General features: G+C 41.4%; 1 protein-coding gene across 5 annotated transcripts in view; it reads right to left on the reverse strand.

Moving 5' to 3' along the window:
* The window catches only part of UNC13C (unc-13 homolog C), a 921,443-nt gene that overhangs the window by 591,638 nt on the left and 317,321 nt on the right, over positions 1-12,484 (reverse strand). The window contains exon 1 of one of the 5 annotated variants that reach the window (XM_030189204.1): positions 3,509-6,494. The exons of 2 other annotated variants lie outside the window; for them this stretch is intronic. In XM_030189204.1, the coding sequence (XP_030045064.1) occupies positions 3,509-6,491 (2,983 nt within the window). In that variant the 5' untranslated portion in view covers positions 6,492-6,494. Of the gene's footprint in view, positions 1-3,508; positions 6,495-12,484 lie in introns of those variants that run through there. 2 more of the 5 variants (XM_030189197.1, XM_030189220.1) reach the window with 2 other exon arrangements.

Below are 12,484 nucleotides of genomic sequence, written 5' to 3' on the forward strand. Positions count from 1 at the left end.
GATATTAGCAGGTCATTTTGTTACATCTCACTTAGATGCCCTTTTACTAAACCTTAGCGTGTGCTAAAGGAATTGGTGCACGCCAAATGCTAAGTATAAAATGGACTTCTTACCATTTAGTGCACGCTAATTCCACAAGCACAGGCTAAGCTTTAGTAAAAGGGCCCCTTACATTTGTGCAATGTTACAGGCATTTTGTTCTACTGATTTTCAAAGCAAACTCACTTCTTCAAGTTTGCTTTCACAATCACCCCAGCAAAACTCACAGCAAATATATCTGCTAGTTTGATACAGATAGTTTTGCTACGAAAAGGTTTATAAATTGAACTCTGTGGCTGGCATTTAAAATTGTACCCAGATATTCAATGCCTGGCCATAACTGGATACTGGTACAGAATATCCAGCTATAGGGTAGCTGCCAGAACTTATTCTGCGCTGGTACTTAGATAATTATCTGGAGAAGTTTAGGGCAGCTATTTTACTGTGCTAACTTGCCCAGAAAGTTATCTGGGTACTAGTGCTAAATATTGGTGGTATCCAGAGCAGAATTAACCAGCCATGGGTCCCTAGGTAAACGTTTGTGGATGGACCTTCCTTCCCCAGTCCAGTAGCTTCCTGTGCTCTCCCCTGGTCCAGCAGAACTCTTTTCCCTCCACCCCCTTGTCAAGCAGTGCTGCTTACCTTGCTTCCCAGGGACAGAAAGTAGAATACATACATGGAGCCACCATTGGTCTCTGCTGCTGTTTGCTCTGCTAGTCCTGCCCCTCAGAAACAGGAAGTGAGGTCAGAAGGAGCAGAACCAACCAGCAGAGCCATCAGTGGCATGGACTGATTGGGCTCTGTGCCTGTATTCTGCTTTTTATCCCTGGGAAGAAGCTGCACAGGGGAGGGGAATAGAGAGAAGGAAGATGCTGGACTGGAGTGGGCCCTCTGCTCAGGGGCATTTTTGCTTATAGGCCTGTTAAGCTGGGCCTGGAGAAGTTGTCCCAGTTGCCCATTGGTAAAGGCAGCCCTAGTGGTACCTAGATATCTTCTGGCACTACCTGCTCCCAACTCCAACCCCCCCCCCCCCCTTTGGATAGTAGTGCTGGGGCAGTCAGTAAAGATTTTCAGCAGCATTATCCAGAAAGAGGGCAATTCTTTAAAGGGACACCTATACAAGGCCAGTTTTAGACATGGTGGGGCCCGGAGCAGAAATTAAGGAGGGGGCCCCTAATCCCCTTCCCCCCCAATCTCACCACCTGAATTACTACTACGCAGTCCAGGAATCTCTTCCCCTTCTCCCCACCACAGTTCATCTCAATCCCTTCCCTTCACCTTGAAGTCTTCTTTAAAATTTGTATTTCCCTTCTCTGAGGGGCCCTGGCACGGCAGCCATCCTTACAAGCTGCCTCTGGCTGTCCTGAAGCTTTCCCTCTCTGCCATGATCTGCCCAGGCAGAAACAGGAAAATTGCGGCACTGCTTCGGGTCAGCTACAGGCAGCTTGTGAGAATGGTCTCTTTTGTGAAAATGCGTTGGGAGCCCCTTTGAGAAGGGAAATACATTTTTAAAGAAGATCAGGAAGGGAGGAGGAGATGGACTATGGTAGGGAGAAGGGGAAGATGCCTGGACCACGGGGCACCTCAGAGAAGCAGCTGCCCTGTTTGCCCCCCCTCCCCCCAACACTGGCCCTGTGCCTATATGGGGCCTATTCCATAATGTAAAGTAGGCGCCTTCTTTCCTTTATATAATGCTAGTCTAACTGGGTATATACAGTATGCACACACGTGTTTTGGCACAAGCATTTAACATAGAGCTGATGTATATGCTCACACCTAGATTCAGGACATACACACATAATGTTTAGTATTCTATGAATTACATGCCCATATGAACGTCCACCTGTAAAACTGAATGCATGCATAAAATAGTGCACAGCTGGATATTTAGTATTTATGCAGGAATGTGCACACATAGGGGTCCCTTTACTAAGCTACGGTAAAAAGTGGCCTGCGGTAGTATAGGCACGTGTATTGGGCATGCGCCAGTCCAGTTTTTACCGCATCTACAAAAAATGTGTTTTTTTTTAAAGGGACAGAAAAAGGGCCTGTGGTAAAAATGAAACCAGCGCGGGCCCAAAACCAACCTGAACCCTTAACGCCACCCACTGATCTAGCAGTAAAGGCTCAGGCGCTACACGCGCGGTGACCGGTCAGCACACGCTAAGTTCCGATTACCACTGGAACCATTGCGTATAGGAGGAAATAAATAAATAATTCATCCACACGATATGGGCACGGGCCAAATCTGAACTTACTGTCATGAGGGCGCACTGGCCTGACGGTAGTCTCATTTGGATGCGTGCTGAACGCATGTAGAGCCTTCTGCAAATTAGTAAAAGGGCCCCTTAGTTCTATCCTTTTACACGTGAATTTACTGTGTAAATGCTGGTGTCTTCTTTATAGAATGAATTCCATAATGCCGCTGAAAATTCAGTTCTGGCCCCAATGAGCAGCACTTTTCTGGGTAGGAGGCCACTCTTACTGAACTGAGAAAGCTGTAAATCACTGGTATATAATACTATGGACCACACTACAAGAAAATACCAGTCCCACACAAGCTGAGAAATGATGTAAAAATTCACAATAATCAACACAACACCATCAAGCTGTTTCTTTATAAATGGGAGACCTCAGAGACCTCACCGGTAGCATACTTTTAATTTTTCAGCTTACCATTAGTGGGTCGTGTTCTTTTTCATAGGTCTCAAAAAAACTCCCAAATAATGTTATATATGGCAAAGTGTGCATCAAACTACTTGTTCATTGTGAAAATTCAAACAACAGATTCAAACAGAAATTGACAATGAAAGTAATCATTTCACTCAAATCAGCACTTAGATCAATGCATGTAAACAAAATGCAACCCAGACCTCGCCACCTGGAATACCTCTGCTGAATGTGGGTAAAGTTGCGTGCCACAACCTTTACACCTGCAATTTTAACTGTATGTAGGGACAGCAATTTTATGCAAGGCCAGTTCAGCAAGTAAAGCTTTGCCTTTTATGATTACCCTCTTAAATGTATTATTGATGACAAATTACATATGTACTGCAAAACCAATTCTTTAAAAATAAGATTGTACAAAATTGTACAGAAGGAAAATGACAGTTCTTGACATTTTCTTCTGAAACTTATGAATTATACAAAACATTGCAAGTCCACTGATGATCAGCTAGTTAAGTGAAACCTACAAGGTATTTTTATACTCTTAAATCAATGCCTGATTGTTCATCTATGTTTAAAATTATCATGTCTTTACCAAGCTGAAAACAATGTTTTCATTATAGTTTGATGTGTACAGTCTACTTAGCATTCTAACACTGATTAAAATTAGGTATTAAGTTTCAAGTAGCATTCTGAGTTCACAATCAGAACATTTATCTCATGCCATAATATATGTAGCATAACAAACTGATGTTCTTCACAATTACTATAATATTTAAAATATGTATTTAAATATCAGTACCTCCAGCAAGAATCTTCTCTTCGAGGTCATCCATTTGCTTCTTATATGCTCTCAGTGCAGCCTCTTTAAAAGATGGCCGCGGCTTATTTTTCTTTGGAATTTCAGTAGTTTTCTCCGGGAAGTTTTGATTTTCATCTTCCATCACTTTTATTTCAAAATTTAGTTCCCCTGAAGGATCCACTATTTCTTCGCTAACCAGATTGTTATATTGAGCGTCACACTCATTATCCTGTAAAACTGTATATGAAATTTCATTGGGAAAATTTTCTTGTTCTTGAACTTGCTCAAACGCTTCATTTGTGCAAGTTCTGTTTTCCAATTTGGCGAGAACTTGCTCCATGACTTCCACGTAATCTGTTTCGTTGTTAGCAGTTGTCTCACTATAATTGTAATCATCTTCACCTTCAGCTTTGTAATAGTAAGGCTCTATGTACACGTCAGAATCAAGTGTCGTGCTAGATTCATTTGCAGTTGATTGGGACAAAGTCCGAAATCTCCCCATAAATGAGGAGCCACTGTCTTCACCTCCACTTAGGCTCTGAGTGCTTTTGTTCCAAACTACTTCTAAAGCAGATTTAGCGCGCTGAAGCGTAGACCCAAATTTAGGAAAACTGAAGGTCTTGTCAGAAAGGTCTATGCTTAGTCGGCTATGCCATGATTTAGGAGGTGCCTCCTCTGAGTCATCACTTTGCAACTCACTCTGACTTCGATACATCATAGGCAATCTGCTTTGATTTTGGTAAATGTCATTAGAGCCTGTTTCTACATAAGCATCATACTGGCTTACCCATTCATTTTGTGCTTCATTGACAAGGCCAGGGCATGATAGGGAATTACCATCATCGGCAAAAACATAATTATCAGTCTCATACTGAAGGTCTGTACTTGGACAGTTTTCAAAATTTTGTGTGTAATTTCCTATCTGCTGGTCTGAGGAACTGTTGATATTATAAACAAACCCTTGTGTGGATACATCTAGACCTGAGTTGGTGCCATGTTCTAAATTTTGCCAGTCTTTCCATGGTGAAAGATCACCTTGTAATGAAAGCTGTGAATCACTGTAACGACTTCTATCTCCTGATATACAAATGATTCCATTGCTTACACCGCTATCAGCAGTTTCAGTATTCTCTACTTCATTTTCTTCTAGACAAGGTTGACTTTCATTATTGAAAGGTTGTTCTTGTGAGTTTAGAAACCACTTAGGTGATGTATCTTCCTGCCTTCTTTGCCAAAGCTCTCGATCAGAAGATGACATCAGTGTGCTGCCACTAAGAAAATACTGTGTGTCTGAAAAATCCTCTGAATAAGACTGACATAATTTGGAAAAATCTGATTCTGAACGGCTAAGCTTAGATGTTGGATAATCATTGTGTGAATGCCAACGGGGTGTCACATCGGAATAATATGCCTTATCTTGCTTTTCAAGGCTATCTGATCCTGGTGACTGAAAAGTTGATTCACCATATTCTTCCTTATTTGCAAATGCATTGACATCAGTAATTCTATTAAGCATTCTTGAATCTGGAGATTCTTCATTTCGTTTGTTGCCGATTGCTTTTATCTGAAAATCTGACTTTGAAATCATTGCATAACTATTCCTGTTAATATCAGACTCCATTTCTTTATCGCTGTCATTAGGTGAATCCCAGTCATCCTGATTTGTGTTCAGATCAGTGGCTGAGAGTTTCATGTCCATGCTTTCATAGGTTTGGGAAGATGTTAGTCCTTTCTCTTTTTTCATTTTTATATCATGAGTAAAAATATCTGTTGAAATCCCAATGCCTGTCCCTTTAAGTTTGTAACACTTTTTTAAAATGATATCCCTTTCCTGTGGTGATGCAAAGTATACAAGAATGGGTCTTGGCTTTGCATTTGGACAGTCTCGCTGCTGCCCTAATCTATGGGCAAATTCAACTTTAATTGTGTTTTGTGCATCTGAAAATCCCATTTTGTCAATTAAAATTTGGTAAACAACAGTTTCTGAGTTTTCATATCTTTCTTCAGGCACATTTAGAAATCGAAGACTTGCTTTATTACCTTGATGACCAATTTGTTTAATATAGTCATGTATATCTCTTGTTTCTCTTCTAGATTGTACAAACCCAGAACGCAATTGTTCTATTTCACTTTGTACAACTTCAACACTGCTAGAGATTTCATCAATTGATTGCTTAAGAGCATTTACATGTCCTCTTAGTTCTGAAAGTTCTGTCTCTATTTGACTAATGCCTTGAAGCTCTTTAAAGATCATTTCCATAACATCATGGGTCTGACTTATGCAACTAGTTGAACTAAAACCAGGTTCAAGAGTGTTTGTTTTCTGCTGTCGACCTGCTCTGTCTAGAGACTTGCTCCGTAGTCCCCACGTTATTTTCCAAGTGCTCACTTCTGAATCTGAAGAGACACAATCTTGGCTCTTTTTCCATTTCCTTAGTTTCTTCAAGGCCCCCAATTTCAGCGTATGTAGGGTACGTTCGCCATCTGAGCTTCCATCAGATGGGGCTAGACTATTTAAACTTTTTCTATTACGCCTTACCGGCATTGTGTGTGATACGTATTCTTTTATCCTATTGTTTCCTTTTATTTCATTTAATGACTCAGTACATGAACTCTCGATTGAAGATATTTCTTGAAGCAAATCTTCATTATTATTAGCTGCATAATCACCCTTTTGCAGTCCATTAGAAATAGCTACCCTGTAACTGAATGTTGGAGACAGTGAGAATTCCCTGCTTCCCTTATTGTCTTCTGCCGACAAGTTGCGTGCAGATGGACACTTAGCAATCTTTTTAACAGTGCTTTTTATGGCATTTGAAATTTTGGGGGGTTTTGTTTGTCCAGCTTCAGAAAGATCTTCTTCCTCTTTGCTTTGACAGTTTTCTTTCTTTTTTGTAGTATTTCCCAGTTTCTTTGTAAACATTCCTTTGCAAAGCTTATATATGCAAAATAAGATCAATCTCTTTAAAAGAGAAGAAACCATGGAGGACAACTTGTGTCAACCTTTCCACACAGAGAAATTAAATTCAGATCTTGAATAAAAGGTGTATCTCCCCCAGATCCTTGCGTGCCATGTCAATAGTTCAGATATAAACCAAATCCTGAGAAAGACTCACATGCACCACAGATTCTTGCTTTGCTTCCCATCGTTCCTGGTTGAGTCTAAAAAGGAGGGAACTGTGTTATCATACCTTCCTTTATTAGAACAATTAATCCAGTATGTACTAGTATTAGGTGATATTATATATATGTATTACAGTAAAGTCTCGATTATCCGATATAAATAGGACTGACCCATTGTCTGAAAAGTGAAAAGTCAGATAATACGGAAAACAATGGTAACCCCTTAAACAATGGTTAAACAAAGCTGTAAAAGCAGTGTCCCCAGTCATAACGACACTGTTTTGCTGTAAAAGCAGGGTCCTGGGTCTGAAACAAATTGTCTGAGGTGTAAAATTTCCCTCTGTGCTATGCCAGAAAATTGAGACACGATGATGTCACTGGAGGTGGGGGTGGGGGTCTGTCTGATATGCCGGATGGTCAGATTAGTGAAGGTCAGATAATCAAGACTGAACTGTAACTGCAAATTTAAATAAAAATGGAAATGCACAGCTTTAAAGATGTCTATTTAAAGTATGAGTAAAAGTCATAATGTTCATTACAGTGCAAAATTGTAAATCACCAATATCCCTCATGCAGTTTTGTTTCATACTTCTTTCTACTTAGCTTATTTCATACACCTACAAGCACATTTTCTAAGGGAAAATTACCATGGAATTTCCTGTTGCAAATAAAGAAGCTGGCCATGCCATGGATAAGGACTTTCAATCTCTTTTACAGGAAGGACAAAACCTGTGGCCTGTAGGTGGTCATCCAGCTCTGTGCTTTCCTGGCTCTAGAGCAGTGCTTCTCCACCCATCCTCAGGGCACACCTAGCCAGTTGGGTTTTCAGGATATCAACAATGCATATATACAAGATAAATATATATACCAAGGAGTCAGTGCAGGCAAATCTACCTCATGCATACGCACTGTGGATATTCTGAAAACCTGACTGGCTGGGTGTGTCACAAGAACTGGGTTGAGAAGCATTGTTCTAGAAGAGCCTCTTTCTGTTGCAAGAAGAAGTATATTCTCTGTGAAACAGCATGCTACCTTTAACCCATAGAGAAGGAGGGCAATTTTATGTGGGTAAACCACTTTGAAAATAGCCTTCCCTGTCTTTAAAAGTGCAGAAGAAAAGAGAAATTCACCCTGATTAATTAACATTATGGAGAAAGAAGCTACAACGCTGCCTGAGCACAGCCTGCTTACTGCTGTTAAGTACTAGTTTATAATTATACTTATTTCACAGAGTCTAGTGGATGCACCAAGAACTGTTTTCACTAAATGGTATTTATTTTCGACTTACTTAGCAACTTGCAGTTTTGTGCAGCAATATATATTGGTCCAATTACATCTTTAAGGGGTCCTTTTACAAAGAGGTAGTGTGGGCACGTCTTTTGGGCACGCGCTGTGCCACTTTTTACCGCGGCTGGGAAAAAGGCCATTTTTTTAATGGGCCAGGAAATGGGCGTCCACAAAAATTAAAACTAGTGTGCACCTATTTATGGCCTGAGCCCTTACCGCCAGCCATTGACTTAGCGGTAAGAGCTCACATGCTACGTGGCTGTGCTGCTGACTACCACTGGGAACGCCCCCCACGGTACAAACTATAAAAATATTTTCTACTGTGGATTCGGCGCACATCACACTTGAAATTACCACCATGTGCAGGCGCTAACCCAGCAATAGTGCTGATTTGGCTCACGCTACCTGTGTATTAGCCCTCCCACAGCTTTGTAAAAGGGCCCCTAAGAGCATAAGATGGATCAGTCCGAAGGTCTATCAAATCTAGCACCCTGCTCTTACACTAGCCAGTCCAAGTAACAAGTACCCAGCAGGATCCAAAAGGGTAGATCCATTCCTCATTCCCAGGAAAAGATAGTGGCTTTCCCAAGTCTACTTGGCTATCAATGATTTCTAGGCTCTTCTTCCAGGAGCATGTTCTTTGTAAACTGAGCTATATTAAACAAATAGACCACACAGGAATAGATACTCAGTACTACTTTAGGGGTCCTATTACTAAGCCTCGCTATGAACATAAGAATAACCATATTGAGTCAGATCAATAGTCCATCTAGCCCAGTATCCTGCTTTCAACAATGGCCAATCCAGGTCACGAGTACCTGGCAGAAACCCAATTAGTGGCAACATTCCATGCTACCAATCCTGGGGCAGGCAGTGGTTTCTCCCATGTCCATCTCAATAACAGACTATCACGGATTTTTTTCTCCGGGAACTTGTCCAAACCTTTTTTTAAACCCATATACGCTAACCACTGTTACCACATCCTCCGGCAATGAGTTCCAGAGCTTAACTATTGTTTGAGTGAAAAACTATTTCTTCCTATTAGTTTTAAAAGTATTTATACAAAATTTCATTGAGTGGCCCCTGGTATTTGTACTTTTTGAAAGTGTGAAAAATCGGTTCACTTTTACCTGTTCTACACCACTCAGGATTTTGTAAACTTCAATCCGTCTCTTTTCCAATCTGAAGAGCCCTAACCTCTCTAGCCTTTCCTCATATGAGAGGAGTTCCATCCTTTTTATCATTTTGGTCACTCTTCTTTGAACCTTTTCTAATTCCATATATATTTTTTGGAATACGGCGACCAGAACTGAATGCAATACTCAAGGTGAGGTCACACCATGGAGTGATACAGAGGCACTATAATATTCTTGATCTTATTTTGCATCCCTTTCCTAATAATTCCTAGCATTTTTCCATTCAGTTAGTGCATCAGTTAGTCCACTGCAGTGCCCCCTAGGGTGCCCGGTTGGTGTCCTGGCATGTCAGAGGGACAAGTGCACTACGAATGCTGGCTCCTCCCATGACCAAATGACTTGGATTTGGTCGTTTTTGAGATGGGCGTCCTCGGTTTCTATTATCGCCGAAAACCGGGGATGACCATCTCTAAGGTTGACCTAAATGTTGAGATTTGGGTGTCCCCAACCGTATTATCGAAACAAAAGATGGACGCCCATCTTGTTTCGATAATATAGGTTTCCCCGCCCCTTCACTGGGACGTCCTTAGAGATGGGCGCCCTTAGAGATGGTCTTCCCCATTCGATTATGCCCCTCCACGTCACCTAGATCTTTTTCTTAAGTGCTGACTCCTAAGTGGATGGTGCTGCTGTCAGCACATGGGTTTCCTACGTGCTGCAGCCACTTTTAGCGCGGCAGTAAAATGGGGTGTGAGGATTTACAACAACTGAAACCTGGCGTAAATCCTCACACCTACATTAGGTGCGGATCTGCCTAATTCCGTAACACTGCATGCAAATTCCAGGAATGCCCCTGACCCACCCATGCCCCTATTTTGGATCCATGCATAAAAATGTATGCATGACTCTTTATAGAATTATTAACTAAAAGATGTGCATGTAAATTGTAATTATTACCAATTAGTGCCACTAATTGATTGCTAGTGCCCAATTATCAGTGCTAATTGGCTCATTATGCAATTAAATTGCATGCACAAATTGGGTGCACACCCAAATTTGACTGTGCAATTTTTAGCGCCATATATGGGATTAGGGGGGTATGTTTGACTGCCATGGCACCATCCTGCAGACCTTTTTAGAAAAGTAGTCTTTATTAACTCTTTAAAACTCCCAGGTATCAAACAGCATTGCCCGACATGGCCATGTTTCACCAGATGGCTGCATCGGGGCAGGAAATACCAGCTGGTTTAAAGTCTCAGGTTCCACCAAAACTGATAAAATACAGTTCCTCACCTGAGCTTGTTTGGAAAACAGTCAGCTTTTCTAAAAAGGTCTGCTTCTCTTTTGTTTTACATCTTGGATATCATGGAGCATGTGCCTTGTTGTTTTCTGATCCAACCAGTTTGTGACAGGGCAGAGTCGGGCCAAACCTGGAAGTTATCCAGGTCCCTCTGATATTTATTGTCAGTGCCGAATAATTTACTGAGCAAGTAGGACTGCATTAAAAACAGTCCTATGCTCAGTTAGTTTTCTGGCTACCAGCACTGAATGTCAGCGGTATCTGGATAATTTTCAGTGATCGCCAATGACCAGGATATTCAAGGGGAATTCTAAATACGAGTGAAGGAGTGGTCTAATGGTTAGCGCAGTGAGCTTTGATCCTGGTGTCCTGGATTTGATTCACACTGCAGCTCCTTGTGACCTTGGGCAAGTCACTTTAACTCTCCATTGCCTCAGGTACAAAAAACAAGATTGTGAGCCCTCTAGAGACAGAGAAAAATACCTGCTTATAATGTGAGATTGTTCTCCATTTTGATCTTGATGGTTAGGTGGATTACAAATGTCAGAATTAAATTAAATGTGACACCAAGATCTGTGCTGAGCCTCTATTCTATAAAGGGCACTCAGTCTTCATAGAACAGGGGCTCAGCACCCAAGTCATGCCTAATTGTGGGCATGGGACTTATGCCTCATAGAAGCTGATATAATTCCCATGCCCAAAGTACGGCATGGGTGCTAACTCTTTGGAACACTCCCCCCCCCCCCCCCCCCCCCGATATTCAAAACTATTTAAGCGGCCAGGAATGGCTCCTGGCTGGATAAATATTGACTAAGCACCTAACCACGGATATTCAGCAGGAGATAACCGTTATCGCCCGCTGAATATCCTGTTTAGCGACATAGCTGGTTAGGCATGGTTATTCAGCACCTAACCGGCTATGTTGAGCAGTCAAAATAGGTCACTTAAATAGCAGGCCTATCTTTGACCACTAAAAGGTTAACCAGCTAGTGCTGAATATCGGCATAGCCGGTTAACTTTTTAGCCGCCAAAATAAACCCAGATATTCAATGCCAGTCACTGGATATGGCCTGGCATTGAATATCTGGGTTCAATGCTAGCGGCAGACAGCCAATGAACTGCCTGCAGCTGGCTGAGTATCGGGCCCACTGCACCTAACTTCTTGGACCATCCTGACCTGCTTGAGCCCCTCCCAGGGGCATGTGTCCTTTTCAGATGCGTGCAAGAACAGTTGGGCGCAGTTGTAAGAGAAGCACATGCATAGGAGATCAGCTCACAATCCATAATTAGATTTAATTAGGTGCCTGTTAACTACGCTAATTGATTGTTATCACCAACTGAAACAATTGATCTTTGCGCAAATTTCAGCACCCAACTTTGGGAGACCTATATAGAATCTGTAGGTCGGTGCTGGTAACCAGATATGGCCCAGTGCTGAATAACCAGGTCTAATACAGTCCATGGTGGTCAGCAGGCTAAATACTGACCAGATATATTGTAAATACATAAAAAAAACCCAGGTCCAGGTGTAAATATGTAGGCGTCTGTGCAGTTTTATTTACGCACATTTAAAAGTGGAACATGTTTGTCACAACTGTGATATCTTTATTGGTTTGTTTGTTCTAGCCAAATAAACCTTCTGAACAGCATGTGGTATGTACTGGGACTGTCCATCCGAAAAACCCGTATCAATCCAAATGATGACACTGGCTTATCTTGCAAATAAATGTCCTATATGAGGTAATATCACATTGGCATAAAATAGGTGGATTATTTACAGATTGGCTGTGATACTAATTCATACCACAAAAGCAGGATGTACTTTCATAATCGTGATCAGCTTGAAGAAATCATTCTGCCATCTGCACTCTGCTAAATAGGCATTAAGATTAATTCTAGGATAACACAGCTGAAGACAGGTAAGGTATGACTAAACCAATTGCTAAATGACATTGGGGCTCATTCAAAGCACTTAGACTTACAAAGTTCAACAGGTTACTATGGAGCTCATTTCCAAAAGAGAAAAACGTCCAAAAAGTGTCATAAAGCCCAATTTGGATGTTTTTCTACTTGAAAGATCCCAATCGGTATTTTCAAAACCCATTTTGCAGACGTTTATCTATGCAATTC

Source organism: Microcaecilia unicolor, chromosome 1 (assembly GCF_901765095.1).
Source record: "Microcaecilia unicolor chromosome 1, aMicUni1.1, whole genome shotgun sequence".
Taxonomy (NCBI): domain Eukaryota; kingdom Metazoa; phylum Chordata; class Amphibia; order Gymnophiona; family Siphonopidae; genus Microcaecilia; species Microcaecilia unicolor.